General features: G+C 40.4%; 1 protein-coding gene across 2 annotated transcripts in view; it reads right to left on the minus strand.

The window, feature by feature from the left end:
• cttnbp2 (cortactin binding protein 2) overlaps window positions 1–27,320 on the minus strand; it is a 124,060-nt gene that overhangs the window by 43,674 nt on the left and 53,066 nt on the right. For both annotated transcript variants that reach the window (XM_047350133.1, XM_047350127.1), the window contains exons 3-5: window positions 25,512–25,742; window positions 5,755–7,180; window positions 2,922–3,215 (exon numbers count right to left, since the gene is read on the minus strand). In XM_047350133.1, the coding sequence (XP_047206089.1) occupies window positions 2,922–3,215; window positions 5,755–7,180; window positions 25,512–25,742 (1,951 nt within the window). The remainder of the gene's footprint in view (window positions 1–2,921; window positions 3,216–5,754; window positions 7,181–25,511; window positions 25,743–27,320) is intronic.

Raw genomic sequence — 27,320 nt, forward strand, 5'->3', positions numbered from 1 at the left:
TTCTGCAGATACAGATCTCCAAACTACAGGCAGCTTTTGGAACAGCTCAAGAACAGTGTGTAAGGAGCTTCTTTGAAGGGTTACCAGTGACCAAAGAAACTGCATCTAAACCTTACATTCTAATTGCAACAAAAAGCATCAGAGGCAGTGGTGTAAAGCATGCCACCACTGGACTCTAGAGCAGTGAGGACAGGTTCTCTGGAGTGATGAACCATGCTTCTCTGTCTCACAATCGAATGCACAATTCTACGTTTGGTAGTTCTCAGCAAAATGGCAATTGTCTCCATTGTCTCGTGTAAATTTTGGTGCAGAGGGGATTATGGTGTGCGTCTGTTGTGGAGGAGTTGGCCTCATCCCCTTAGTTCCACTGAAAATAGCTTTTGCAATATCTCCTCCCAACTCTGTTGGAACAGTTTGGTGATGTCCTCTTCTAGGGCTTAACAATATTAGGAAAAGATGAAATATGTCCTGTTTGTGACTTGTGATAACGATATGAATTTGCAATAAATAAACAAATAACTGCATATTGTTGTTCTCTTTACTCTTTGGGTTAATAGCAAACATAGACCCTAAAAGAGTAGTCCATTCAGCTACTGCAAAAGAAATGGTTTATTCAATCATTTCAACCCAAAAACAAGGTTTTATTAAAAATGCTGCCTTTAGTTAATGTATGCCGTTTTGGCAATGAAGCAACGTAGCTCTTTTTTGTTAATTACTTGACCTGGTAAGAAGTGTCATTAAATATATTTCGGGAGTAAAGAATGACTTAAAGAAGTACTTTCAGGATCTCTTCAATCCTGCCGTCACACCTTCCCTGGTGGAAGCAGAGACTGGGGGCTTGGAGTTCACCCAGGCTGAAGTAACAGCGGTGGCAAGGCTTCGGGGATGGATGATATCCGCCCTGTGTACCTCAAGTCTCTGGATGTTGTGGGGCTGCCGTGGGTGACACGCCTCTTCAACATTGCGTGGTGGTTAGGGACAGTGCCTTTAGAAGAAGGGGGACCGGAGGGTGTGTTCCAACTACAGGGGGTCACACTCCTCAGCCTCCCTGGGAAGGCCTATGCCAAGGAGTTAGAGAGGAGAGTCTGGCCGATAGTTGAACCTCGGCTTCATGAGGACCAGTGTGCCGTGAAACACTGGATTCAACTGTGTCCCTCGTGGTGCCCTATGGGGGACGCTCCAGGAGTGTAGAGTTAGGGGCCCTAATTTAAGGGTCATCTGGTCTCTGTACAAGCGGAGCAGGAGTCTGGTTCGCATTGCCAGCATGAAGTTAGAGCTACAGCATGCACTGGGGCGGTCTGCAGCCAATTGTCAAATGGCAAGGATGAGGATAAGTTCTTCTGAGTCCGAGGCCATGGTTCTCGGCTGGGCTTGCCCTCTCCAGGTTGGAGGGGAGCTCCTGCCTCAAGTGGAGGTGTTCAAGTATCTCAGGGTCTTGTTCACGAGTGAGGGGAGAATGGAGCGGAAGATCAACAGATGGCCACCGCAGATAGGCCACTGCAGTACTGAGGACGCTGTACCAGTCCGTTGTGGGGGGTCTGCATAGACTGCTGCCTCTGCGACCCTGTCCCTGATAAGTGGAGGACAACAAGTATGTAAAGGCAGATGAGGGAATATATTTGGTAATATGGTCTTATATAGTAAAGACGGCTTAAAAGTCAACTTTGTAACCATTTCACCCGTTTAAAAATAATAGCAAACACACACAAAAGCCTCTTCCTACAAAACATTTATGTCAGAAACTCAAAAGATTAACTGCCTCTGCTCATTCACAAATCAGAAATTAAAATATCCTACATGGCTGTGAGCTTTTAGAAATGACGCCGGCAGTACGGGATGACAAGTAGGTGTGGTGAATCATTGACATCAGCATTACAAATAAAATCTGCATCAGAGGTGTCCCAGCACGATTCTTTGCCGCAAATGCATCACTCCCCCAACCCAGGAAGCCGCAAGCCTGTCAGTGTGTCTTTGCTCGGACGAATCAAGGATAACAGAGGCAAGCTGACCTCAACCCCCTCGACGCATTGGTTCATTCCCGAAAGACATGGAAACAGCAAAAAGGTGCATAATCAGCCTTAGGGGATTTTTTTAAAGATGCTTCTGATTTTGCTTCTACTCCTAATTTAAATAATTAATGCCCTTTATGGCAGGAAAGCTAGAAGTGAATATGTTACATTTTGGAAATTATAGAGCTGACAGTACAATGTTCTTGTTTTGAGCTGCAACATTTGACCAGCACTTTCATAAATTCTGTAGCAGCGGCACATATGTTTTGGTATCTTTCAGTTGTGATGAATATGCTGTAAACTTTTTGGACATGTTAATTAATGATCAAATTGTGCTTACTTCAGTATCTGATTTGTAAAAAGGAGCATTGTTTACATAAAAATGCATATCTGCAAATGCAATTGAAATTTAAGGCAGAAATGCAGTAGCGAGATCCCGGCATAAGTGAGCAAAGTGACAGAATCATCAGGTTTCAACAGCAGATCAACGTGATAATTTTTTGCATGTTATGGATTAGGGGTTTCAGGGTTTGTGAAGCACCGTTTTGTACCATTTGTTAATCACCTGGAGGAGAAAGAAGATAGCTGACAGGCTTTCTGCTTTAATGGGGTGGCTAAGATCTAAAGAACATTACAGGATGAACACAGTGGCATAAACCATACAAACATATATAAACCTGTAAGCTATAAAACACTCGTATCTATGATTTAATTTACTGATGAACATTGGATGTAAAGAAACATTTTAATATTTCATTTCCATACTTTATGTTCCTATCATCCAGTAAAACATAAAACTAGATTGTGCTGGCCCAAAGGCCATATTCTTATCAGCCACTGTAAAAATAACCCGAACATAAACGTCTACTCTGCATCAAATTTAAAACACACCACTACTGAAGTTTTACGTACCTGTCTGTCCATTCTGAGCAGCAGCAAACAAGGCAGAGGTTTGGATGTGACTGAGGTGGAAGTCTGGGTCAAGAAGATTGGGCATATTTTCCAGAGTAGTGGTAGAGGTGATGTCGGTGGATGAGGTGGTAGAAGTGATACTTGTGGTGGTTCCGTTCGAGACTGGTTGGTTAAGCAGCATTGACAATAAAGTGACATTTCCCTGGGAAGCAGCTTGGAGGAGCAGGAGGTGCCTACTGTCCAGGGCAGCAGGCCCACTGCTACTTAGAGAGGAAACTACGGAGGGACACCAGCCTGCAGGGTGGAAGGAGGAGGAGGAGGAGCAATATAGGTTAAACTAGGACAAGGAAGAGCAGGAGTGAGACTAGAAGTGCTGAACAAGGGAGAGCAAGGGTGTAAGAAGGTGGAAGAGAACGAGAAAACATCCAATTTTCACACACATTTTACAGAAATAATGTATATGAAAGATGAGGTAAACATTTCAGGCAAAAATAGGAGCAGCGGATGCAACACTCTAAGGTGTGGGCAGCAAAACATTGTTCAAACTACCATTTGGAAAGTCAAAATACAAAAGTTCAATAATAAAAATGCAACTTGGAAAAATGCCGAGCAAAATGACTAAAACATCAAATTAACAATATTCCGTGCACATGCAGCTGCATGTTCTGGTTTGATCCTTTGTGACGAGTGATCCAACTTGTAGACGCCAAACACAAGTACGACGGTGGATGAAGGAAAAGAAACTAAACCAAACAGTCAATTTTGTCAATATGACTTTAAATGTTAGAGAGAGATAGGTTTCAACCTTTACCTGTCTGTACCTGTCTGTATTTGGAAAACATTTTTATCAAATGCATTAGTATTTAAATGTTCCATTGTATAACACATGACAGTTTATGCTGTATAATAAAAGACAAAGAATATCCCTGTTCTTTGGGAAAGCTAATCCTAAAAGGCATCTGCTGTGATTCAGCGCTTTTTGCTTTATTAAAAAAAACAAACATTTACATTCCCTTCCAAGGGATGCTGTTGCGGGCACCACCCTAACATAAAGGTAGAGGAAACACTGCTACTTTAGATGTTCAAAGTTTGGGATATTGCTTTACAACCCAACCCTGCTTTGTCCCTAAGCTGTTTAGTATCTCCCTTTCTCTTCAAAGTGTTTGCTCCCTAGTATTCGCCAGCAAACATTAGAAGTTAGTTGGTTGCAAAGATTTTATGTAGAGGCATCAGTATAAAGAGGGCTGGATACAATGTACATCCTTAAACAGATTTTTGAAAACCACGTATCATTTTTCACTTTACAATTATGCACTACTTTGTGTGGGTCTATCGCAAAAAATCCTAATAAAAACCCTGGCGTTTGTTGTTTGTATTGTGACAAACATTTTAAAAGTTCAAGGGCTATGACTGGTTTTGCAAGGCATTGTTGATAATGGTTATAATATACAACAATCACCAGTCAACAGTCACCCACAGTAACAACATAGTGAATAAGACCATTACATACATTATCTAAACATTTAATCTAAAAACTGCTAAAATTAATGAGTGTTTTAAACAAATAATACACACAGACAGATCAGTGATGTCTGACAATGTTTCAGGGTATCAGTTTCTGAAACACATGTTAAAAATGATTGGCACTGCTGCCCGTATCTCACAGACAAGACCAAACACATTATATAAGGGTAATTAACAGGCACAAAAATTTGGGGCAAGATGTGGGGGGAGCATGTTGTTTGTGATGTTTAAAAGTCCGCATTCAACATGGGAATAAATGAGTGTGGAAAGTTATAGATTTCACCCGACTTTATCAATTTTGTAAATGAGGGCTTGAAATCGATGTTTCCTGATGTTGATATATAAAAGCTTCCAGATGTTGCATAATAAAACATGGAGGTCCTTTTAGGGAACTTGTGTTAAATATTCAAATTTTTAGCCATAGTCACAAGCAACTGTGGTTAGTTACTTAAACATATGGCAATGATTTTAGACGTACAACTCATGAACATGCATGTAAAAACATCTATTTCAAAATGCACACTTTGTGACATTCCACAGGTATGTTATAGGATAAGTTCAGATTTAAAGCACTGCAAAAAAATTACCAAGGCAAAACAAAAACCTTTTGAAGTAAAAGTGGCTGAAGCTTTTGAAAAAAAAAACTAGTATTGTCTTTAATCAACGCAAGTGAAAATATATGATAACAGCAAAATGTCAGCATAGAAACTGTTAAAATTTCCATAAACAGGGCAGTCAGTAACAAATGGTTAGTGGGTCACATTAATAGAAGATGAGACAGGAAAAAGCGTTCAAAGTGATAATGGCATGCTACAAGAAATGGAAAAAGGGAAGGGAAGGAGAAAGCAGCCTCTGGCATCAGCTTCAGAGAGGACAGGGGTTACTTATAGAAAGGCCAAACCAATCAGAATACACAGGAGCACCAAGGATCTCTGGTTTGCCTCAGTTCAACACTATGCTCAGTTTGCCCTAAAGTTCTCCTCCATGTTGTCAGAGTCTGATCCTGACATGGCTGAGGTTGCAACATGTGATAAGTAAGCTGCCCAGAGACAACAACTTATTAGAGGAAGAGAGATGAGTAAAGGAAGAGTGCAGTGAGCAACATCAGACCTTGTAAGGTAATTTGGAGTAGGACAGAGTCAGTGACAAACTGAATTGGCCCATGAGACATTCTGCCTTGCACAAGTGTGACTTGATCACTATGCTATGCTATCTTGACCTACAGAAGATAATCTGAAAGTCTGTCGAGGAAAATAAAAGGCAGCAGTAAGAGCTGGAGGGAGACAGAACTTGTAGGAGCCCCCTTTACCTGATGCTGTTGCCAGGGGGCTGCCTGCTGAGGCACGGGATCTACAGGAAGATGAAGCACTAATGGAGGAGGATGTGGAGGGAGGGTGTATGGAGGAGGGGCTACTGACAGTAGTGGCAGGACTCATGTCTTGGGGGGACTCTGCACATGCTGTTGCTGCCTGCCACTGAGGGCCTTGGCTGGGCCCTGGCAAGCGGGGGCGGGCACCCACCTGAGAGGCAGTCAGGGCTGGGACCAGGTCCAGGGCAGGTTTTGGTGGCAACTGGGGTGTAGCAGGCTTTAGACCAGCCCCAGGGGACCGGCTGCTGTCCCCCACCACCTTGATGGATGGATGAGGAGGTGAGGGGGTCTGGGAAAGCCCTGGTTTTTTGGGAGGTATAGGGGGAGGATTTCCCCGGTCAATCCTGGTCACTGTGGGTGATTTGAGGCCAATAGGATGGCTCAGGCGGCCAGGAAAAGGTCCACCCTCTGAGGCAGAGTGGGGCAGGCCAGGACGGAGGGGTCCAGGGCCTCCTGCAGGAGGGCTGGTAAAGCGTGACAGGACCTGTGTTACAGTATGACGTGCTTGCTGCTTGGCTGCAAAGTTGTCACGGTTGGTTGGGGAAAGGTCACGGGCCGGAGGGCTCTGAGATGCCGTTCCATTTTGGTCCTGTTCCTGAAACTTGTAGCGGGCTGCCTGGACGCGGGGGCTGACCCCAGTAGGTAGGCCATGGGAAACTTGGCCCTCTGAGCCATTTTCTGTCTGTGCCAATCCTCCTGAGCTGCAGTGGACAATCCCTCTTCCAGTTGTCTTTGGCAAACTAAGGCCCACATAGTTAGCAGGGGTTGGTTTGGCAGGTATAGTAAGAGGAGTCTTCTTAGGACCCTCAACCTCAGTGGGAGGCACGTCTGTTTGACAAGACGCTGTTTGACAGCTTATTGGCTCTGTGGCTATAGATACAGATATCATAGCTTTAGGTTTGGGCGGTGTACTGGTGGCAGCAGCAGGTTCCCCTCCAGCAGCAGCAAGTGGAGCAACAGTAGCATCATCTTTTCCATCACCCCGTTCAGTTCTGAGCTGCTCCACCTGTTGCCGCAAGCCCTGACTCTCTGCCTCCTCTCGGCCCAGCCTGGCACGCAGCTGCTCACATTCTGTGTCAAATTCTGACAGTTGCTTTTCCATCTTGGCCTCCATCTGTTGGCTACGCTGGCGCTCGGTGCTCAGTTCCTCCTGCAGCCGGCCAGAGGTGCGACTCTCCTCATCTAGGCGAGCTTGAAGCTCATCAAAGCGCTGCGACTCCTCCACCACCCGAGTGGCAAGCTGCTTGCACTCACGCACCAGCATCATAACAATGTGCTTATTCTTCTCACGTTCGTCTTTTAGCTGTGCTGTCAGCTTACGGTGTTCCTGCTCCAGACTCTGGAGTTGAAGCTTTTCCATCTCCAGCTAGAACAAGAAAAACACAAAGTCAGTAACTAATAGTGTCCATCAAGGCAGAATTTAAAACAGACTGACATGACTTTGTCACATTTGATATTTAAACATCTGGTGGTAAGGTTTGGTTAACCCATACATATTTTACCTAGTGCTACAATCAGAAGAGGTGTGGTGGATGCTTCTACCACCACCACAAAGTGTTAGTATTGTTTCATTGTTTTACATTTATTAGTTTCAGATGACTATACATAAGTTCACAGTTATTTTATTTAGACACATATTTTATAATGGGTGCATACATTAGTTAAGATTTGTCTGACTGGTTTACTTATTCTTGTTTTTTTTCTTTGAGGTTCTGCAAACGCAGACCAGCTGGAGGTGGAAGCCAGGAACATGCCATTATTCCAAAAGACTTGGGGGGGGACTTAACTTGTTAAAGTTGTTAGTTATTTTGTCACTTTAGTATTCACTTATTTGTGTTAAGTTAAAGATTAATGTGCATCATTTATGTTAATTTTGTTAATTTGTATGTATTTTTTTCCATTTGTTGTTCCTCTTATGTTGTGCCTTACCCATTTGGTGAGTCTAGGTCATTCCACCCCTATTTATGTAGCCTTTGTTTTTTGTCTGGAGGTCAGTTTTTGTTACTGTTCAGTTGACCTCAGCTGAGTTGGGCCCAAACTCATGTCATTTATTATCTGACTTATTTTTGTATTAAAGTTAACCTTTTGTTAACTATTTTTGACAGTATTAAATTGAAGTTTTTCCAATTTGTTAACACCTTTTGTCCTTGCTTAAGTCTGGTACCCCACAGAATCCTGAATCATCCTTAACATGAACATTCAAGTAAAGATACAACCTTGTCAAGTATTACAGGTCCTTGGCCTTTTTCACATCCTCTCACATTACTGTTTAATTTCCCTTTAGGAGTAATACAGTATAATTGAATTACAACCACAAACCTCATTGTATCATATTGGGATTTTATGTGATAAATCAACTCAAGTATAAATCATAATTGTGAAGTGTAAAGAAAGTGATATATGGTGAGTAATGATACACCTATGATACATAGTTTAATTAAAAACGGTTTTCAACTTTGCTCCGCCCATTCTTTGCAAAATAGTTTAAACTCAGTCAAACTGAATATAGAGCATCTGTGAACAGGACGTTTCCAGTCATGCTGTTGACTTTCTCTTTCATTTTTTTGCGTTTGTCTATTTTTACATGTACATGAACGTTGATGCAGTGTTGTTTACATCAGTGATGACGATAATTTTAACATTAATAAATGAATTATTTCATTGATGTCTCTTTTTCATGACGATGACAGGATGGTGACAAGCCAAACATGGTTTCTTGATGACTAAAACATGTTGAGACGTGTGTGAGTTTTCGTTGACAAGACGTAATTCGTAATTTGTCAGTGAAAAGCTAAAAAGTATCAGCAATGCAGCTCCATCTTATCCTTGTTTGGTCTAGCCTATCCCCACCAAGTTTATTAATTCATTGATCAACCGTGGTGGTAGGGGCTTGGTCAGGGTCGTAACTAGCATTGATGATTCAGAGGTTCGGACCTTAGTATTTTTCTGCTGTGTACAGTGGGGAGAACAAGTATTTGATACACTGCTGATTTTGCAGGTTTTCCCACTTGCAAAGCATGTAGAAGTCTTTAATTTTTATCATAGGTACTCTTTAACTGTGAGTGACGGAATCTAAAACAAAAATCCAGAAAATCACATTGTGTGATTTTTAAGTCATTAATTTGCATTTTATTGCATGACATAAGTATTTCATACATCAGAAAAGAAAACTTAATATTTGGAACAGAAACCTTTGTTTGCAATAACATATCAGATGCTTCCTGTAGTTCTTGACGAGATTTGCACACACTGCAGCAGGGATTTTGGACCAGTCCTCCATACAGATCTTCTCCAGATCCTCCAGGTTTCAGGGCTGTTGCTGGGCAACACAGACTTTCAGCTCCCACCAAAGATTTTTGATTGGGTTTAGGTCTGGAGACTGGCTAGGCCACTCCTGGATCTTCAGATGCTTCTTATGGAGCCACTCGTTAGTTGCCCTGGCTGTGTGCTTTGGTTCGTTGTCATGTTGGCACATTGCTTATGAGCAGCTGTGACAGGATAATGATGTTTCTATTTCAAGCGTTATGTTTCCATCCATTAAATTAAGACAGAAAGTGTTTTTTTCTTTTTTTTTAGGTTTGAATTTTTTTTATTTTTTACTGGTTTTATAAATGTATATGGATAGTTTGTTAATTGTATCCAGACGATTAAAAGGCTGCGTCAAACAAAGTTCAGCTTTGAGAGAAAGTGTGTGATGAAAAGTCAGGGAAGTGATGAAGGTAAGAGAGATTAATTAAATAGATGGCTGCTGTCCATCCACTCCAGCCAGGATACGTTGCTGAGACCCATGTCCCTGAGTTGTTAAAAACAAACAAAAACTGATTGGCTTTTATTACATTCACTCTAGACTACTACTGACCATGGATAGATGCGTAAAGTTATTAAGGTGATATCCAGGCTAAATTTGACTGCAAAGAATACAGTAAACAATTACAGTTTCACTATAAAATATGTGTATTACTTAATAAAGCACACTTTATTTATGTTTGTGCTCTTTTAGAAAAATATTGCAGTGGGTCAAATCTAAAATCAATTCAGACATAAAGACATACTATGACAGGTGGATAACTTTAGTCTGTTTTTGATTTGTCAGGAGAGACAGGTGAGAGTGTGAGTATAGAGGTAAGAAACTGCAGAAGAAAGAGGAAAGAGAGAGAGAGGAAGAGGACATAAAGAGAGAAAAAGAGGACAGAGATGGAGGAAGAGGAGAGAATAGATGAGAGAACAAGAAGATATGAGAGACATGACAGAGGAGTGGTTTGACACAAAACAGCACCCTGAAAGTAAGAACATGGAAGAGAAAATAGAACAACCTAATGGAGAGCTGGAGGTGACCATGCTGGAGAAGGGACAGAGGGAGTGCAGAGTAAGATGAGGGGTGAGAAAGCTGATGTCATTCCAAGACATCTCTCCAACTGAACGTGATCCAGCCAGATAGAAGGATAAAACAAGAACAGATGAAAATAAATTCTCCTTTCTTAAGCATAAGTTTTAGCAATTCTAACCATAATTTCCCCCAATCAAAGTTTGGTGAAAAACATTTACACTACAACATGAAGTGGGAGGAGAAATATCCATGGCTTGGATAATCAGTTTCAGAAGATTCTGCTTACTGTGCTATTTGTATGTCATTTAGCACAAAAACAACTAATGCAGTTTTCATCAATGAAGGATTTCGAGATTGGAAAAATGCAGTTGGAAACAAGTGAGGAGTCATTTCAAGTCATAGTTGTAGTCCAGGACACCAAAAGGCCTCTGAGCGGACACATTTTTGTCAGTTGCACAAGGACAACAAAAAAACATTATTGCTGTACTGAGCAATGCCTAGGCGGAGAAGGTTAGAACAAATCGCAAAGTTCTCCTTTCCATTTTAGATGTTGTTATTAACCTGGCAAGGAGAAACATTGCACTCAGTGAAAACTGGTCAGGACAAAATGAAGATGGCGACTTTAATCATTTTCTCACGTGGAAAGCTTCACTCAACACCACACTGAAACATAATCTTGAGACGGCACCAAATAATGCCAAATACATTGGACCACAGGTTGGTCCAATGTATTTGGCATTATTTGATGACATGCTGTGAAGCTGAGATTCAGGAAGACACAGTTAAAGAAATTAAAAAGGCCTGGTTTTTCACAGTCCTTTCAGATGAGTCAATGGATGTAAAAGGGATAGAACAACTGTCTATTTGCATTCACTCCTCTTGTCAAAACCTCTTGTCAAAACAGATGCTGCATCTATTACAGAAGCCACCCTGTCTCAGTTGGAGAAGTGGGGCCTTGAGATTAAGTATCTCAGAGGGCAGGGCAATGATGGAGCCAGCACTACAAGTGGGCATGTGAGTGGTGTGCAACAGCGCATTCGAGAGCTTCAACCACGAGCATTAGTTGCACATTGCCAAAGTCACTAACTCAATCTTGTGGTAGTCCATGGCTGTTCTGACATTCCTTTTATCAGGAACACCATGACTACCATTGAGGATGTTGCAGTTTCATTCTCTGCATGTGCTGTCAGGAGGAACATGTTACAAGAACAACCACAAGGAAGCAAAGAAACCAAGACAAGTAAGAAAATAAATACAGGAGGCATCCCACTCATGTTAGACACACGCTGTGGGTCCAGAGGAAAGATAGTGGGTGCTTTCCTGGATCGATTCAGTGCTGTTCACTCTGCACTAATAGAAGTGGATTCAGGGAGATCTTCAAAATCCAGCAAATCAAGCAGCCTGCAACACTGTATATAGGCTTTTGACACCATCATCTCTGCTGTCACAACAAACAAAATTCTAGGCTACATCCAGCCAGGTCATTTCAGTGAGTCATTATGGTTGTGCCCTGAGTCCTCTATTGCTTCAGATGATGTCGCTCCATGGATTCACACACACAACCACACACACACTAATACAAGTCACATTCAAGTCACTTATGTTTTAAATAAATTCTGTTTTAATTAAGTTTTGGTCTTCATTGTAACTGATGTGCAGGGGGATAATGAGTGGTGGACCTCAGTATTTTTTTAAAGTCTGGCTACAGCCCTGGGCTTGATAGTTGGAAACCATGAAAGGATCTATAGACATACTTTAAATATGATCCATCCAAAAGAAAAACTGAATGTATTGTAGAGAGAGGGGGACGGTGGTAGATGTGGCCACAAACTAGGTGGCAAAATACCACAAATCTGAAACAGCACCTGAAGACTTACCACGCTGATATTCTTTTAAAGGTAAGTTACAGTAAGTCCTGTTAACATATATACATACACAATGTTTCTCAACAACCGGCTTGTGATAAATGTCTTAGTAACTTTAAAGTTTTCCACATAACAACTGGTGCAAATTTAATTCAAAAATACTAACTTCAGGCTAAAGTTAGCATGATTGCACTAACATCAATTCATTTGCTTAAGGGTGTTACTGTTATGTGTAGAACATGCAGGGATTTTTGTCCAGGCAGCAAGTGTGTTGCGTTGTCATACTGACCCACGTTAGAGTGACTGTCCGTTCCCCATATGTCTGAATGAAAAGCACACTTGGCTTCTGTAACGTTAACACCATCTCTGTTTATGCTCTGTCATTATGTTGTGATAGGTTACACAGGTCACGATATATGCGCTTTGTTTTCATACGTGTGATATGCTAGCTTTAGGCTAAAAGCCGCAAAGAAACGTCAGTGGTAAGCTATCAAAATGTATTTCTGTTTTGCTTGTTTGAGAGTTAAAGCCATTCTTTTTTCTTAACATGGTAGTACACGTGTGTAATTATGTTTTTTAAGATATGATACAGTGGGGCCAAAAAGTATTTAGTGCAAGTTCTCCTACTTACAAAGATGAGAGAGGTCTGAAATTTTCATCATAGGTACATTTCAACCATGAGAGAGGAAATGAGAAGAACAAATCCAGGAAATCAAATTGTAGGATTGTCAAAGAATTTATTCGTCAACCACATGCACATTTCATGTGCATGTGGTTGACTTTTAATGCCTTGTCTTTGCCCTGGCTCCTATATCTGGAGTATTTCCCATTCTTAGTTCAGGGCTGGCTTCACAGAGAGTATCCGTGTTTAACAGGAGGATCTCCACCTGATTGCAATGCCTCTGTTGCTTTAAAAGGTCCCAACCAATAGAGCTGACATTCATTCACCTTTTATGCCTGAAACAGTCGGGGATTACAACTCACCATCGTAAAAGCAAAGAGGGGATGCTTCTGAAGAAGGGATGCTAAAAGGAGGTGCTACAACTACCTGCTAATTGGGTGAGGATTGAGACTGAAACCTACAAAGAAACGTTAGGGTTGCTGTGAAGTTTAAAGACAAACTAACACAAACCAGTTTTTTAAATAACTTTAGAACAGATATTTGTGCAGACTAAAAATGATTTTAATTATCCCACTTAAATATCTCAAAACATGTCATAGGAGTTCATCATAAGTGCTAGCTGGTTGGTTGAGACAGGTCAGGCACTCCCCCCTCCTTACCATCTGTTCTTGTTACAGTTTCAGACATTTGTAGGTACTTCTTCAAAGGGGCTTGCCCTCTTCAGGGCAAGCCCTCGACTGTGCCTAGAAATCCTGTCCATAAAAGTGACAAGGGGCAGCCCTGATGGAGTCCAACATGCACCGAGAACAGGTTCGACTTGGTGCGGCAATACGGACCAAACTCCTGTTCCGCTTGTACAGAGACCGGATGGCCCCTAATAAAGGGCCCCTGACTATGTACTCCTGGATCGCCCCCACGGGGCACCACGAGGGACATGGTCGAATGCCTTCTCCAGGTGCACAAAACACGTGGACTGGTTGAGCAACTCCCATGAACTCTCCAGCACCCTGTAGAAGGCGTAGATCTGATCCAGTGTTTCACAATTGGGACGAAAATCACACTGCTCCTCCTGAAGCCGACGTTCAACTATTGGCCGGACTTTCTTCTGCAATAACATTGGTCTTATCAGGGAGGCTGAGGAGTGTGATTCCCCTGTAGTTGGAACACGCCCTCTGTTCCCCTTTCTTATGAAAGGGACCACCACCCCGGTCTGCCAGTCCAAAGGCACTATCCCTGACCGCCACACAATGTTGAAGAGGTGTGTCAACCACAACAGCCCCACAACACCCAGAAACTTGAGGTACTCAGGGCGGATCTCATCCACTCATGAAGACTTGCCACCATGGAGCTTTTTAACCACCTCAGTGACTTCAGCCTGGCTGATGAAAGAGTCCAGCTCCGAGTCCCCAGTCTCTACTTCCACCAGGGAAAGCGTGATGGCAGGATTGAGGAGAACCTCGAAGTACTCCTTCCACCGCCCAAAAATATCCCCAATCGAGGTCAGCAGCTCCCCATGGCCAATGTAGACAGTGTTGGTGAAGCACTGCTTCCCTCTCCTGAGGCTCCGGACAGTTTGCCAAAATCGCTTCGTGGCCGACCGGTAGTCCTCAGTGGCCTCACCGAACTCCTTCCAGGCCCGAGTTTTTGCCTCTGCCACATCCCGAGCCGTGACATGCTTGGCCTCACAGTACCCGTCAGCCAACTCAGAAGTCCTACAGGCCATCCAGAACCAATTATACTCCTTCAGCTTGACAGCATCCTTTACTGCTGGTGTCCACCACCAGGTTCGGGGATTGCCGTCGTGACAGGCACCGCAGACCTCATCCCCACAACTAATGGGCAGCAGCATCAACAATAGTAAAACTGGTAAAAATGGTAAATTTCCCATTTTATCAAAAGGACCTTATTTATTTATTATAAAGAATGTATTCCATTTTTATTATTTCAATAGGTTAATCACACATATATTGTTCACACTATATGTATAGTTAAATATACATATATATATAGCTGCACATACATTTCCTTGAATGCATGTTGTTACTTTCAGCAACTGTTTCATGACCGTTTGTTGTTGTTTTTTGTAGTGTCCGCAAGGATGATGAGTCAGAATCTCACACAGATGAAGTTCTGCGCATTATGGACTCCACAGACATAGAGATGCAGAAGGTTGTTTGTCTCATGCGCTTGTCTATAGATGAATGAAATAATTTGAACAGTTTCAACCTTGCTACATGTGATGAAAAGATTCACAAATTAGTCACCTTAACTGAAAATCCAACTAAAGAGATTAGAATTTCAGATGTTGGTCAGCTTACCTTGTATCAACAGAGATCACAACTGGAAGCTAAAAAATATTTTCAATTTGATCATCAGATGGCTCTGCAACAAGTAGCAAATGTTGAGCTCTCAAAAGCTCAGGAGAGAATAAAGGAAGTTGATGCAAAGATCGAGGATCTGAAGGAAAGTGAGATCAGATCATCACACAGTTGATGATTGGTGATTCATGATTTTATTTATTTATTTTATTCTAATATTCCTTACTACACTTGATTTTTGTTTTCAACTCTATATCATTTGTGTTTTTGTTTTCATTTAATCTGCTTATTTCTTACATTGTTGCTGATCGCCTTTTTTTCCCCTGGGTTGTTTGATGGGTGTTTTATACATAATTATTTGACAGTTTCTATCTGACAGATTGTTTTGCTCAAGCAGAGAATCACATTAAGGTAGTTTTTAGTTTTTAAGTCATTAGTTCTCCATTTACATTATTTCATTATTTACTTGTATTAATTTTTATGTTAATCAATTTCATTACTTACTTTTATTTCATCCAATTTTATTATACTTTCATTGTCACGCAGTTACTTTTATTATTTTTTAAATCAGTGTTCAATGTTCAATAACATATGAAATAAGTTTCATTTATGGAGAGGGTGAATGTTAAAGAAATGTTTAATGCCTTGCCTTGTTTTCTACTTTATATTCTGCAGGATCTGATAAAAGTATTCAAACCCTTCTGTGTTGTTATGTTACATATTTGATCTATGGCAATTGTTAAGACAGATGTGTCTGTTTGGTCTTAGAGAGATGGCTCCTCAGCCTCCTCCAGAGCACCTAAGATGACCTAAGATATGAGATAATATGTATGCCACACTGTGTAAGGTCCAATTTCTTGGAGAGAATTACAACAGGTTTCACCTCGTCTACCTCCCCTGTGAGTCTGGATCCTATGAGAATCACTTTGAAAGCTGTTGAAGCTGTTATAAGGAGAACCTTTGCTTTGCCTGGTCAGAATGATTTGGCGGAACTCCTGGGCACATGTCCAGTGGTGTAAAAAAATCCTTCTTACTTGCAAGATATTAATAAAGCTAATTCTGAGTGACAATCATCAGTCTCTGTCTTGGTAAAAAATATTTTTTCTAAAACAGCTGCATCCCAGTGGGGGTAACTCCTCACCTCCTAGGTAAAATCATTGCAAAATCAAGCCCAGCAGCAGCCTTACTGACTACATGATATTGACTGGGATAACAGGTTTGCAGTTTATAAGGAAGAACCTAGAATAAAGTTTATTTCTCCAAAGGCTAGTACACAGAATCCAAAAATTTACACAGATTTCAGTGGTGCCCTGCCCCACCCCATTGCAGTGGGCAACCACAAATACCACCAACGCAGCCCATTCTGAACATGCCTGAACATGATTTTGAAACAGTGTCACGTGTTTCCACCAAAACAGAGATTCCAGGGCACGAACTATGGTTCAACTCGGGCACCGCTAAATACTTGGTTTTTCTGCGCAAACCATGACCTCATCTCTTGGAGAGTCAAAGTCGGAGACGACAGAAACAACAAGCATGGGAGCGTATTATCCTTTTCCATATTAACTGTATCGGTTTGATATTCTCTTTTTGCATTCAAAGGAACACCTGTAAGACGAAACCTGTGCAGGTCATCAAGCTCCGGCATCTTGCTACTATGTTTCAACGCGGTAGGAATTAAAGAAGATGGGTTTCAAAACTGACCTGCACACCTGACATTTGTGCCAGTTTGAGCGGATGCTTGCCCCAGTCATAAGACTGACAGCAGCCGTCATGTCTTCTCTCTTCATTTGACCTGCAGAATTCCCCGTGCTATCCTGTTTATTAGAACAGTTGAGAGCAAGAGTAGGAGGTTGGGTCTGGGCAGGAAAAAATAGTTTAGCCTAAAGCAATTAAAATATTGTTTATTTCCTTGTGTTTTGCTTTGATTTGATGCGTACAATGTGTTGGGTAGAAGCAAGCAAGAGCTGAGGTTATCTGTGATTCAAACTTTAGCCCAATGAGTGGGTTGAGCATTTTACATTTTATCTATATTTTCTGTTTCTTTCTTCGCACAAACCGGCATAAAATATGTTGGCATAGTTCTTATAAATGTGCTAAATTCTGTCTCTGTTATCCAAGCTGCCAATGCTAAAGCTAAAGCTCTACTAATGCTAAGATAGTGGACTCCATTAGTTCTGCTGTGTTTACAACACAACGTATTCTGTTAACACTGCAAGGGAGCATACGAACATTTATATTTGTTTTAGTGGTACTTAAAGGCAAATGTGGGACTTAGAGGGGTTGTTAAAGAGCAGCAACTGCTATTTTCTTTGTTGTTAGCTGAGCCACTAATCCTGGAGGTGATGTCATTGTGCCTGTCGTCCATCCACCAAATTTTGAATCCATATCTGCTTTTCGCCTAGTCATCCATCACTCCATTCAATTAGTCAATGTGATACCTAGTTAACACAACATTAAGCATCAATTGTCCAAAACGTTAATTATTTCTAACTCAGCAAATTATTTTTGAATCATTATTTGATTAAAATTGTGTTTTATTTTCCCTTCTGCTTTGCATTGTAAATTGGTTGTTTTGAACACGTAGCAACTTTGGTTCTTTTTTAGTAATTAGAGCTAATTGTGTGAATGCTGGAGGCATTCACACTATTGAGATCCTGTTTCTCTTTATTATTATGTATATCTAACACTTTTTTTGGCACCTATCTCCTCCTTCATACTTTGTGCTATTTCAGCCATTGAACTTTTAAAATGTTCCAGTCATTTAGGACATAATGGCTATGACTTTTGGTATTAATACTTTTTATACTTTTTAAAATATTCAGCTTTTTGTGCCGATTTTTGGCCCATTGAAATGAATGGAAAATCTTAAAAAGTCCGCAAAATTCAGCTAAAACTTTGTGCTCTTTCACAGCTTACTACTTCTACATACTTTCAGCTAGAAACCCCATTCAACATTTAAAATGTTCACAAGCCATTAAGCTATCTTCAAATAATTCAGCTTTTTCATATCTGTTGTGGTTCTTCTACAATCGCGATTCAAATTTTACGCAAAATTTTTGAAGTTTTCGATTTTATAATGTAATCCAATGGCAGAATTCGTCAGTTGCTAGAGTGTACACTCTAGGTTTTTGAATAACCTGAGAAAGAACAAACTCTCCTCACTCGCTCAATTTTCACTCTACTGGCACAAATTATGTATCAAAATATAGGATTCTCTTTCCCGATTCAGAAAATGTCACCCTCATTCATGTGGGACTTACGGATTTCACGCAACACGCCCGGGAGCAACGCAAAGTCAACACATCCTGAATGGAAACCTAGAGGAATTTGAGAAAAAAATCAGAGCAGAAAATCCTTAAACTTACATGTTTTCGAATTGTCGCCTCTCCTAAACCGTTCGATGTACAGACATGAGCTTTGCACCAATTAATCTTCAGACCTTGCTGGCGCTCACAGTGAAGGAATTATTTTGACATGTTTTACCGTTTTATCATGAAATAGGTTTGTTTCAGAGTACCAAATCTGCCATTCCTAAGAAAGCTTAAAATTAAAAAAATTGTAAATCATCGACTTTATTACACTCACATCTCCTACATGGATTTATGTAGACACATGAAAATCTCCAGGATTGTGCACCGATCCCTGCTGATACCAACGGTCTGGATACCTTTTATCGTTTTCTCATGAAGTAGGTTTGTTTGAGAGTGAAAAATTCACCTTCACTCAGGTTAAAAATGGTCAAAATTATCCACTTTTTCAGTGTCACGCCTCCCAGACAGATTTTAGTAAAAACTTGAGAAGCTGCATGATTGTTCAGCAAGGCCTGCTGATTCATACGTTGCATGAATCAAATCGATAGTCCTTATAGTTTTTGAGTTATTAGACGTTGTTTGAGAGCATGTTCAGGCATTCTTGTGTTTTTCTCCATTTTTCCCTTTCTTTTCACCAAGTGTTGCGCCTTTATTATTGTATTTTCAACAAAAAACGATTGATATTATCGTTTCCCTGTCCGTTCTGAGAAAACCGGTCCAAGAATGACGTCGATAGCCCCTACGGTTTCCTAGTTATGGGCAGTAGTTCGGGAGCATGTGCCACCATGTTATAAAGCCAGGCCATGATGAGACACAAAGTGTGGTGCTGCGTGAGTGAGAAACAGCAGCTGTTGGGCGCTCATTAATTACCATAGCAACAGAACACAGCTGCCAGTGAACTAAAGTAACCTCTGACAGAGAGTAGCTCTGAGGCTGAGCTCAGGCCAGAAGCTTCCATGAGTGTTCACAATAAGTCAGTCATAGCTGACAACCACACTAGACTTTCAAAATAAGACCTACACGTACTCTACAAAATAAAAGCCTTTTTTCACACTGAACATCAACCTTCCATATTTACAAATGATTTTTTTTAAAGCTGATAATAGCATAAACGATGATTTCAGACGAGCAAGCAGGTTCTATATGACTAATGGAAATAACCCAGACTTAAAAGGACAACCCTGCTAGATTTTCAAAATAAGACAAAACATGCTCTACAAAATAAAAACCTTTACATTTTAAACTATAGAAAATTGGAGGACTTGGCTTCACACTACAGTTGGCGCACACCCAGTGTTGGAAATAGGACCATGTTGGCCTTTTAAAATAAAGCTTACTTCAGCGTATTTGTTGTTAGTTCATTCTTTTTCTGAATTTTCTGCTATTTTTTATGTATTTTAGCACTGACTTCAACTTCTTGGGCTATATTTTTGCTTCAGTCTATGCTTTTTCAGCTCATCTATGGGCAGCTCTTTCCTACTTTTTTAAAGTTTTTGTCAGTTCTTGCATTTCAACAACTGTTTCAACAAGTAGTTTTGAGGTAACTTTACATTGTTAAGCTGTTTTATAGCTAATAGTCTTCCTGCTTAGACAGATCAGATGACAGTTTTTCTTTGCTAATGTTTCTGCTATTTCTACTAATTTATCAGATTTCAGCAGATTTTCTGCGGTCAGTTTCAGCTTGTTTCTGCCAGCTTTCAGCTAAAAAATTCAGCAAACAGCATTCACACAGCATTTTCGCAAGAAATGCAAATTTTTCCAGTTTGGCTTCATTCTCAATTCCTCAAAATAAACCTTGGTTCTTAAACATAGATATTCACACTGAACTGTGAGATCCCTGAATCGTTTTATTGGTTATTGGTGTTTGAGTTTTATTCTTATTTGTTCCCTTTTGGGTTTTTTTTTCATAGTTTACAAGCTTTTTTTATTCTTTTTCCATAGTTGTTTACTTGAACGTTACTAGCCTAGTTAAGAGTCTCTTGGCATTCTCACCAGGTACGTATTCATAAAACAATAACTGACAGAGATAAAGAGCTGTTTATTAATTCCTGATAACCAGGTAGTGTCCCGACTAAGTGATTTTGATTAAAATGACTAACTTTGTTAATAATTGCCTTTGGCACTTACTAATAGTTATTCATAGCCAAATCAAACCTGTTGTTGCACAACAGATACATGTTTTGAAATGTTGACATTGCAAGCAGCTCCAGTCAGATGGTATTTAATCCACAATAATAGATAGTTTACATTATTGCTCTCCCTTTGTGAGTTTAAACACAAAAATTGAATATATTTTCACATAGCATGCCAAATAGCATGTGACCAAACGTCTGATATCTTCTGATTTCTAATCAGGCTTGTGACATGTCCTTCCCTGGCAGCTGCCAGCTCCCAAAGCTGAGTTCTGAGTGCTGAGTCAGAAGAAGGACAAAGAGAAACACACCCAAGAAGTTGCCCAATATATTCAAAGCAAGTCACACCTTGCCAGATTTAGGTTGTAATAAACATGTTTGTGGCATTGTACACCGTTTGTTACTTTTGTTTAATTTTTGTGTGACGTTCTTATCAAGTTTGTTCTTGTATTTTCTTTCGCACCTCCGACAATGTCATCATCACCCTGACTTTAAGAGCCATTTTATTCCTTCTTATCCAATTTGTTTCCAGAGTAATCCAGCTAGACGTTTTCGTTGTGTGTCATTTTGACTGACTAGGTCGAAATAATTCTGTCATAATCCATTTTTAACCATCACTTTATTTTCTAAAATAATGATTAAACATTCAATGGAAAATTTTTTTTTATTCGTTTGAATTAATATTGATTGCGAACAATCTAAACAGATCATCCACATCAACCAGATGAATACATGTAACTTTTTCTCCGCAGTGACAAAAAACACTGACTGACTGTGGTCCCAGTAACTACATATAAACAATTAAATGAAGTTGTACTTGAAATGCGAACAGATTACCTGCAGTGACCTGAACGCACAGTCTCACAACTTCCTCCTGGCCCGTTTGGACCACTGCACCATGAAATTCGCACCTGCTTGTGTGTAAATCAAGTGTCTCAAGTGGGATTGCTCTCACCGAACTCTGTACTGCCGCTTGCTTGCTGATTACTTGTTTTTTCTTCATCTTCCACTGGATCAGTCCCTGTTTTACTCACCTCTTATCAACACCGTCGTCGTTATTGGGTTTCTTGAAGAAAGTTCGAACACTCAGCTGTTGTGACATTTTTCCGAGTGAAACCATGGTGGTCAGGCATCAAGTGAGAAAACAGCTAATTAATATGATAAATGGCCTTCAGATTTTTCCATCACCTTTTAGGAAAATGGTGAAGAGTTTCAGATAACCATTGTGTTGAAATAGACAAATCAGAGCCAGTGACCTCTGGTCTGGGGACTCCTGAGATGACTGTGCAAAGAAGAATGCTCTTAAATTAACATATTGGACAACCATGAGCACTTTCTTCAAATCCATTGTAATACAGACCGCCACAGAAGACCCTTTCTGGTCAGTCATCACCATCTACAATGACTCTGAAGAAACTTTGATAATATGAGGTACAATAATAAATTTCCCTTTCAGGATTCATAAACTATTTTTAAATCAAACTGAATGAAATAAATAAGAAAATAATTTCAGATTTTTCACTAGATATGAGATGGATTAAAATGTTATTTATTCCCGATACCTTCAAATAGTTGAACGTATCTCAAAAATGCTACACTACCTAATTTCTGTAGAGTGTTTTTGAAGAAACCAGGCTGAGCATCAGTGCTCTCAAATCTCAACATACTTCACTGCTAAGTGAAAATTTTACAAAATGTGGAGTAAAGTGCTTTTTTTGGAAAGGTACATCTTTAATTCTGGAGCACCACTGTGGCAAGCACTGAAATTACATCAGAACAAAGCAGCCCGTATGGCTGCTCAAGATAGATGGAGACAGAGATTTTATACTAAAACTGAGGACTGTTTTAAGAAAATATAATTCCTTTCCCATGAGACATATCTTTTCTGCCAAATTCTGTTGTTAAGCATGTTAACTATTAAAAATCAATAAACGTGTCATCTCCCCCTCACAGCTTGGGAAAACTGTAGTTGAGATGTTTTTGTACTGCATATGACGGTCTACTTTAGCTTGCCTGGGACCTTATGGATAATGCAGCAGCTTACTCACAGGCGGCCCGCTAAAGTATAAAGGGATGGGGATATAAAGATAGCATGCACAATCTGGGAAAAATTCACTCTACCCAGCAACCTGAAAATTCCTCTGAGAAGGCAAAGCCCGGGTCTTTTAGCAGCTTTGGTTAGCTGCTGGTATCACTGGTCATTTCGAATGTTTCAGGGAAACCTTTCATCCCAGTTTGAAAAGTTATTTCTTGATCGTTTGGCTACATTGATACAATAAATATAGTTACACTAACACTACCAGTCAAAATCTTGGAGATACCTTCTAATTTAATGGTTTATCTTTATTTTTATTCCTACCTCTGGGAACTCCTTCACGACCACATGAAGCTCATCGAGAAAATGCCAGAGGAGCTAATTTGAAGAATCTAAAATATAAAAGATGAGTTAGATCACAACTTTTTGTTTACTACATATGTCTATATACCTTCGCTTGATAGTTTTGACATTTTTACTATGTATCTACAATGTAGATAGTAATAAAAATAATAAAAATCCATCAAATGACAAAGGTGCGTCCAAACCTTTATCTGGTTGTAAAGATTTTTTGAAGGATTTCTTTGTGATTGTTTCTACATTTAGTTCACAGCCACAACATGTCAGAAGGAACACAAACAAGCAAAGTCCAATCACAAAAACTTCAGAATCAGCTTTTCTCTAAACACAGGCAACTCTTTGTCCACTGCCTTACTGCTGTATAGGCACTATTTAAAGGGGTATTAGAGGGGATGTAAAGAGATTTTGTGACCGAAGATCTTCCGATAATAAAACGGCACAATGTTTATTGCCATAGTGAAGTCCGTGTAGCAGCAGCTGGATTTCATCTTGTAAAATATATGTAAGCTGGAATAACGTCCTGGAATAAAGGTAAGTGCTAAAATCTGAATTATTAACAACTACAGTCCTTGAGTTGCTTCAATCCTTCAGCCTCCAGGTGTCACAGATGATCTGTCTTCTCTAAATCATACCATCGAACTGCAAAGCTGGTTAGGGTTTGGTTCGTTGGTACTCAATTACAATTGAGTACCATCTCAATGTGGGCAGGATCACCAATAGCAAGGCGGCCCACAGTCCAAAAAAGTAACATGACGTGTTTGTATGTGACACAAACACAGCAACAGCCTTGACTGCTGCTCAGTCTATGGCTATAGTCAGACTCAGAGTGAAAGAAGAGAGCCAGAGAAGGCGTCTGGCTGCAAGGCGAAACACTCTGGATCAGTACAGGAGAGAGAGGGAAGCCATGGTGCGGTATCCAACTCAAGGGTACCAGCTACAGGACGTATGAGGGTAAGCTGACGCTACCCAATGCTAGCTTGCTATAGTGCTTATATACACAATAAGCCCAGCAGATGATTTAATGGTTGAAGATATTAGTTAATATAATGTGTATGCTGTGACTAGTGAAGCCGCTCCCTACCCAGTCAGTGACTGACAGTCTTCTGACGGTGCGTTTTTAGCATGGCTCTCCACGGTTGGAACCAGATCCAACCAGGCACTAAAAATAATAACGGTTCCAAGTAACCATTACTAATGGAAAAGCCAAAAAAGCGAGTAGAGTTGTGCCAAACTCCGCTGAATAGGTACTAGTGGAAAAGAGCCGTAAAAAGAGTCCTGAGGTGTACACTTATGTCCGTACAGATGTCTTGAGGATGACTTACTTGTGACCACCTTCAAAAGTGGTCATACACTTGTGAATCAAAGTTGTGGTTGCATTAGTTTGGCAGTTTGAACCTAATCTGTCCTAGGACACATTGAAGGACCAAACCCTTGCATGACACGACTTCCCACAGCAGATACTTCCTCAGTAAAACAAGATTTTCTCTTACCAGCTGGGATTTTGTATTACCTAATTTTAAGATGCAGTACTTTCAAGAAAATTCCTCTCTGAGATTTGTTTTAAATCACTGGACTGCCTGTTTAAGTCACATGCATCTGTCTCAATCTTAGTAGGCAAATATAATATATGTATCGACTCATCTCAGTAGCTAAATGTATCATTACATCTCTAGTTATTAGTAAAGAGCTACCGGTATTGTGGTATATTGCCTTTTGAAAGGTTATCATTTGAAAATCACCAGAATTTTCCATCATATAAATCCTACGGTTTAAAGTCCTTTAATGATGAAACACCAGAGAATGTGCAAGAGTAGGAGACAGAACAAAAGAGGGAGATCAGAAAAATAGGCCAGGGCCTTAGCTGACATCTGGCTGCCAAGTTAATCAGAGCTGGATACTGTAATCCAACAGAGGCCTACGACAAAAATACACACTGGCTAATGTGCACACAGCAATTCAGCAAAATCTCAAACTATATTCAAGCGTTTGCCAAATCCATACATGCAGAGAGGGATTTAAACAGTTATGTCTTCCTCTGGAAGATTAAAGCCTCAGGATTTCAAATCATGAAAATCTGAATTAATTTTTTTACCAAACAGATGTCAACTGTCTTCAGCTTCTGTCAATGTTAAATCTTAGCAAATTCACTCCAGTTAAATGAAAGGCCTATAAAAAGCTCATAAATAATGCACCTTGTGAAATGCATTCATTATTTCCCCTGCGGCTGCAGCAGAGTGATGACTTGTTGGGATGGTAATACACAAAGATAGAGTAATATTTCAGTAGCTGCTAGTTTGGAATTTCATTAAGGTTATCGCATATAATTAAATTTAACAATGATTACCAGCCAGTTGTGATTACATGAATTGTTCCAGTCTCAGTTGCAGGGATAAAAACAGAAGATCAATGGTGACCACCCAAATCCTGGCTTACAAAAGATAGCTGGACCTTATTAGGATGTTACACATTATGGCTTTTAAACAAGAGATGATAACAGCCAGTAAATGACTCTAGTTCATTTCACAGTGCTTTGCCATCTTCAAGAATGTGGGTCTTACTTCAGAGAAAATTGGACTGAAAAACTGAAGGATGGCCAATGGTAAATGAGACGTAATAACAGTATGCATGTTAGCACCAACACAGGTGCTGTTTCAGTTGGAACCAATGCTGATCTTGTTGTAGTCGCAAACTATAATGTTATCCACTGATAAATGGATTTCTTACCCTCTTCTGGCGGCTTTCGGCAGCAGCCAGCTGGGCTGACATGCGTTCCTGCATTTTCCTGCAGTGGGCCATGACAGCCTCCAGGACCGAAATAGGGCTGGACCCCAGCGGCCGCCGTTCTTTGTCCCCTCCAGGGGCTCTGCACTCAAAGTCTCTCTGAAGTGCCAGGAAGGGGTCAGTGAGTGTATAGTGGCCATATCGGTCTTGGAGAAAAACCTCCTTCCTCTGAGCCTGAAAAAGAAAAATAAGACAAAGCTGTTGTTTAGTACTCTCATACTGTGTGTGAGAAAGTGATTTTCTGACCCTACTTATAATAGAGATGATGATCCCTGTTTTACACTGTTTCCCTTCTAAAAAAAATAAAGAAACATCAAGAAATTGGTTGGAGACCACAATCAGCCAATTTATGGTGAGGTCGGCTCTGACCAATGATTGGCTGGTCGTAAACTCAAAAATGACAGATTGGCCAGATCTGATCCAATAACAGGCGCTGACCTGGTTCTGATGTCGTTACACTCATTCTGTGTTTACTGCTTTCATGTAGCTGTGTGTGTTTGGCAAGTTACCCAAAACAGAGGCAATACGGGGTGAGAGGCTTTAAAAACTGGCTGGAATAATTCTGGAAAACCCCTTTAGGTCCGAATTTCATCATCACAATCAGAACCATCAAGCTCAGGCTTCCTTTCAGCTCTGTTCCCAACACACTGACAAGTGCTGTGGTGTCAGAACCACCCAGCACTCGTCCATCACTGCTGCAAGCCCAGTTGCCCTCCTGACCCCACTATTACTCTGAACTACACAAAGTACATCCGCTCTCAGCTTACAGAAATGCCTGGATGCCTGTAATGAAATAACAACCAGTTTTCTAGGGTAACTAACTACATTTAAGAGTGTGTGAACAATGAAAGTTACACCTTAAAATGTTTGACAACAACGGTTTATTAGAATACAGCTGACTGACAGAAAATCATACACGTGGCTGTCCGTTGGGTATCGCTGAGGAGAATATAAACAAAAGGCTCAATGCTAGAGCAGATGTGGACGATCCCTGTGATAACAAGCTTCTTCAGGGACAAAAGAGAAAAGATGTGCTCCCTAGATTTAGAAGACAGCACTTATGTAGAGGAAAAAACATTCAATGTACTTAACAAAACAATAAGTTGAACCTAAATATTAAACCAATAATGGAAAATAAAACTAAATACAGTACACTGAGAGCTTGCTATATTTAAATAAGTTGGCTTTCAGCTGGCTCCAAATAAACCTTTGTGAAAACATTGGCAATATAATGACTCCAACCATTCCCTGTGATCTAACGGTCAAATAATACATGTACATAAATGAAACCCTACGTGGCTGGACTGGAGCAGCTGCACGGAGACCAAAGCCATTACCATAAATGGTCTCAAGGGGCTTAATGACTAGAAAAATATACTGCAGACACAGCCAACACTGTAAGAAGTCAGTCGCGGTACAAGCTGGCTGAATACTTCGATCAAAAAAATTATTTCTAAAATACCTTTTATTTTGTATGTGTTTTTAGTTGTGAATAAAACATTTTTGATAGTGTGATCGTTATATTAGCAGCCTTAGCGAGGCAAGGAAAGATAGATTTACTGTGTAAATATGAGATGAGATGGTAATGAGAGCCAGACAAAGAGTCAGACATATAGAAACCAGGCCGAGATGCCTCGCCAAACAAGGAAATCTAGTTTGGAGTGTTGAATACTAACTCATAAACGATCACATGAACACAGAGTGTGAAGACTAATGGTGACAGCTAAAACAGTTCTTGACAATGTGTGGGTC

Source organism: Girardinichthys multiradiatus, chromosome 2 (genome assembly GCF_021462225.1).
Source record: "Girardinichthys multiradiatus isolate DD_20200921_A chromosome 2, DD_fGirMul_XY1, whole genome shotgun sequence".
In the NCBI taxonomy this organism is placed as follows: domain Eukaryota; kingdom Metazoa; phylum Chordata; class Actinopteri; order Cyprinodontiformes; family Goodeidae; genus Girardinichthys; species Girardinichthys multiradiatus.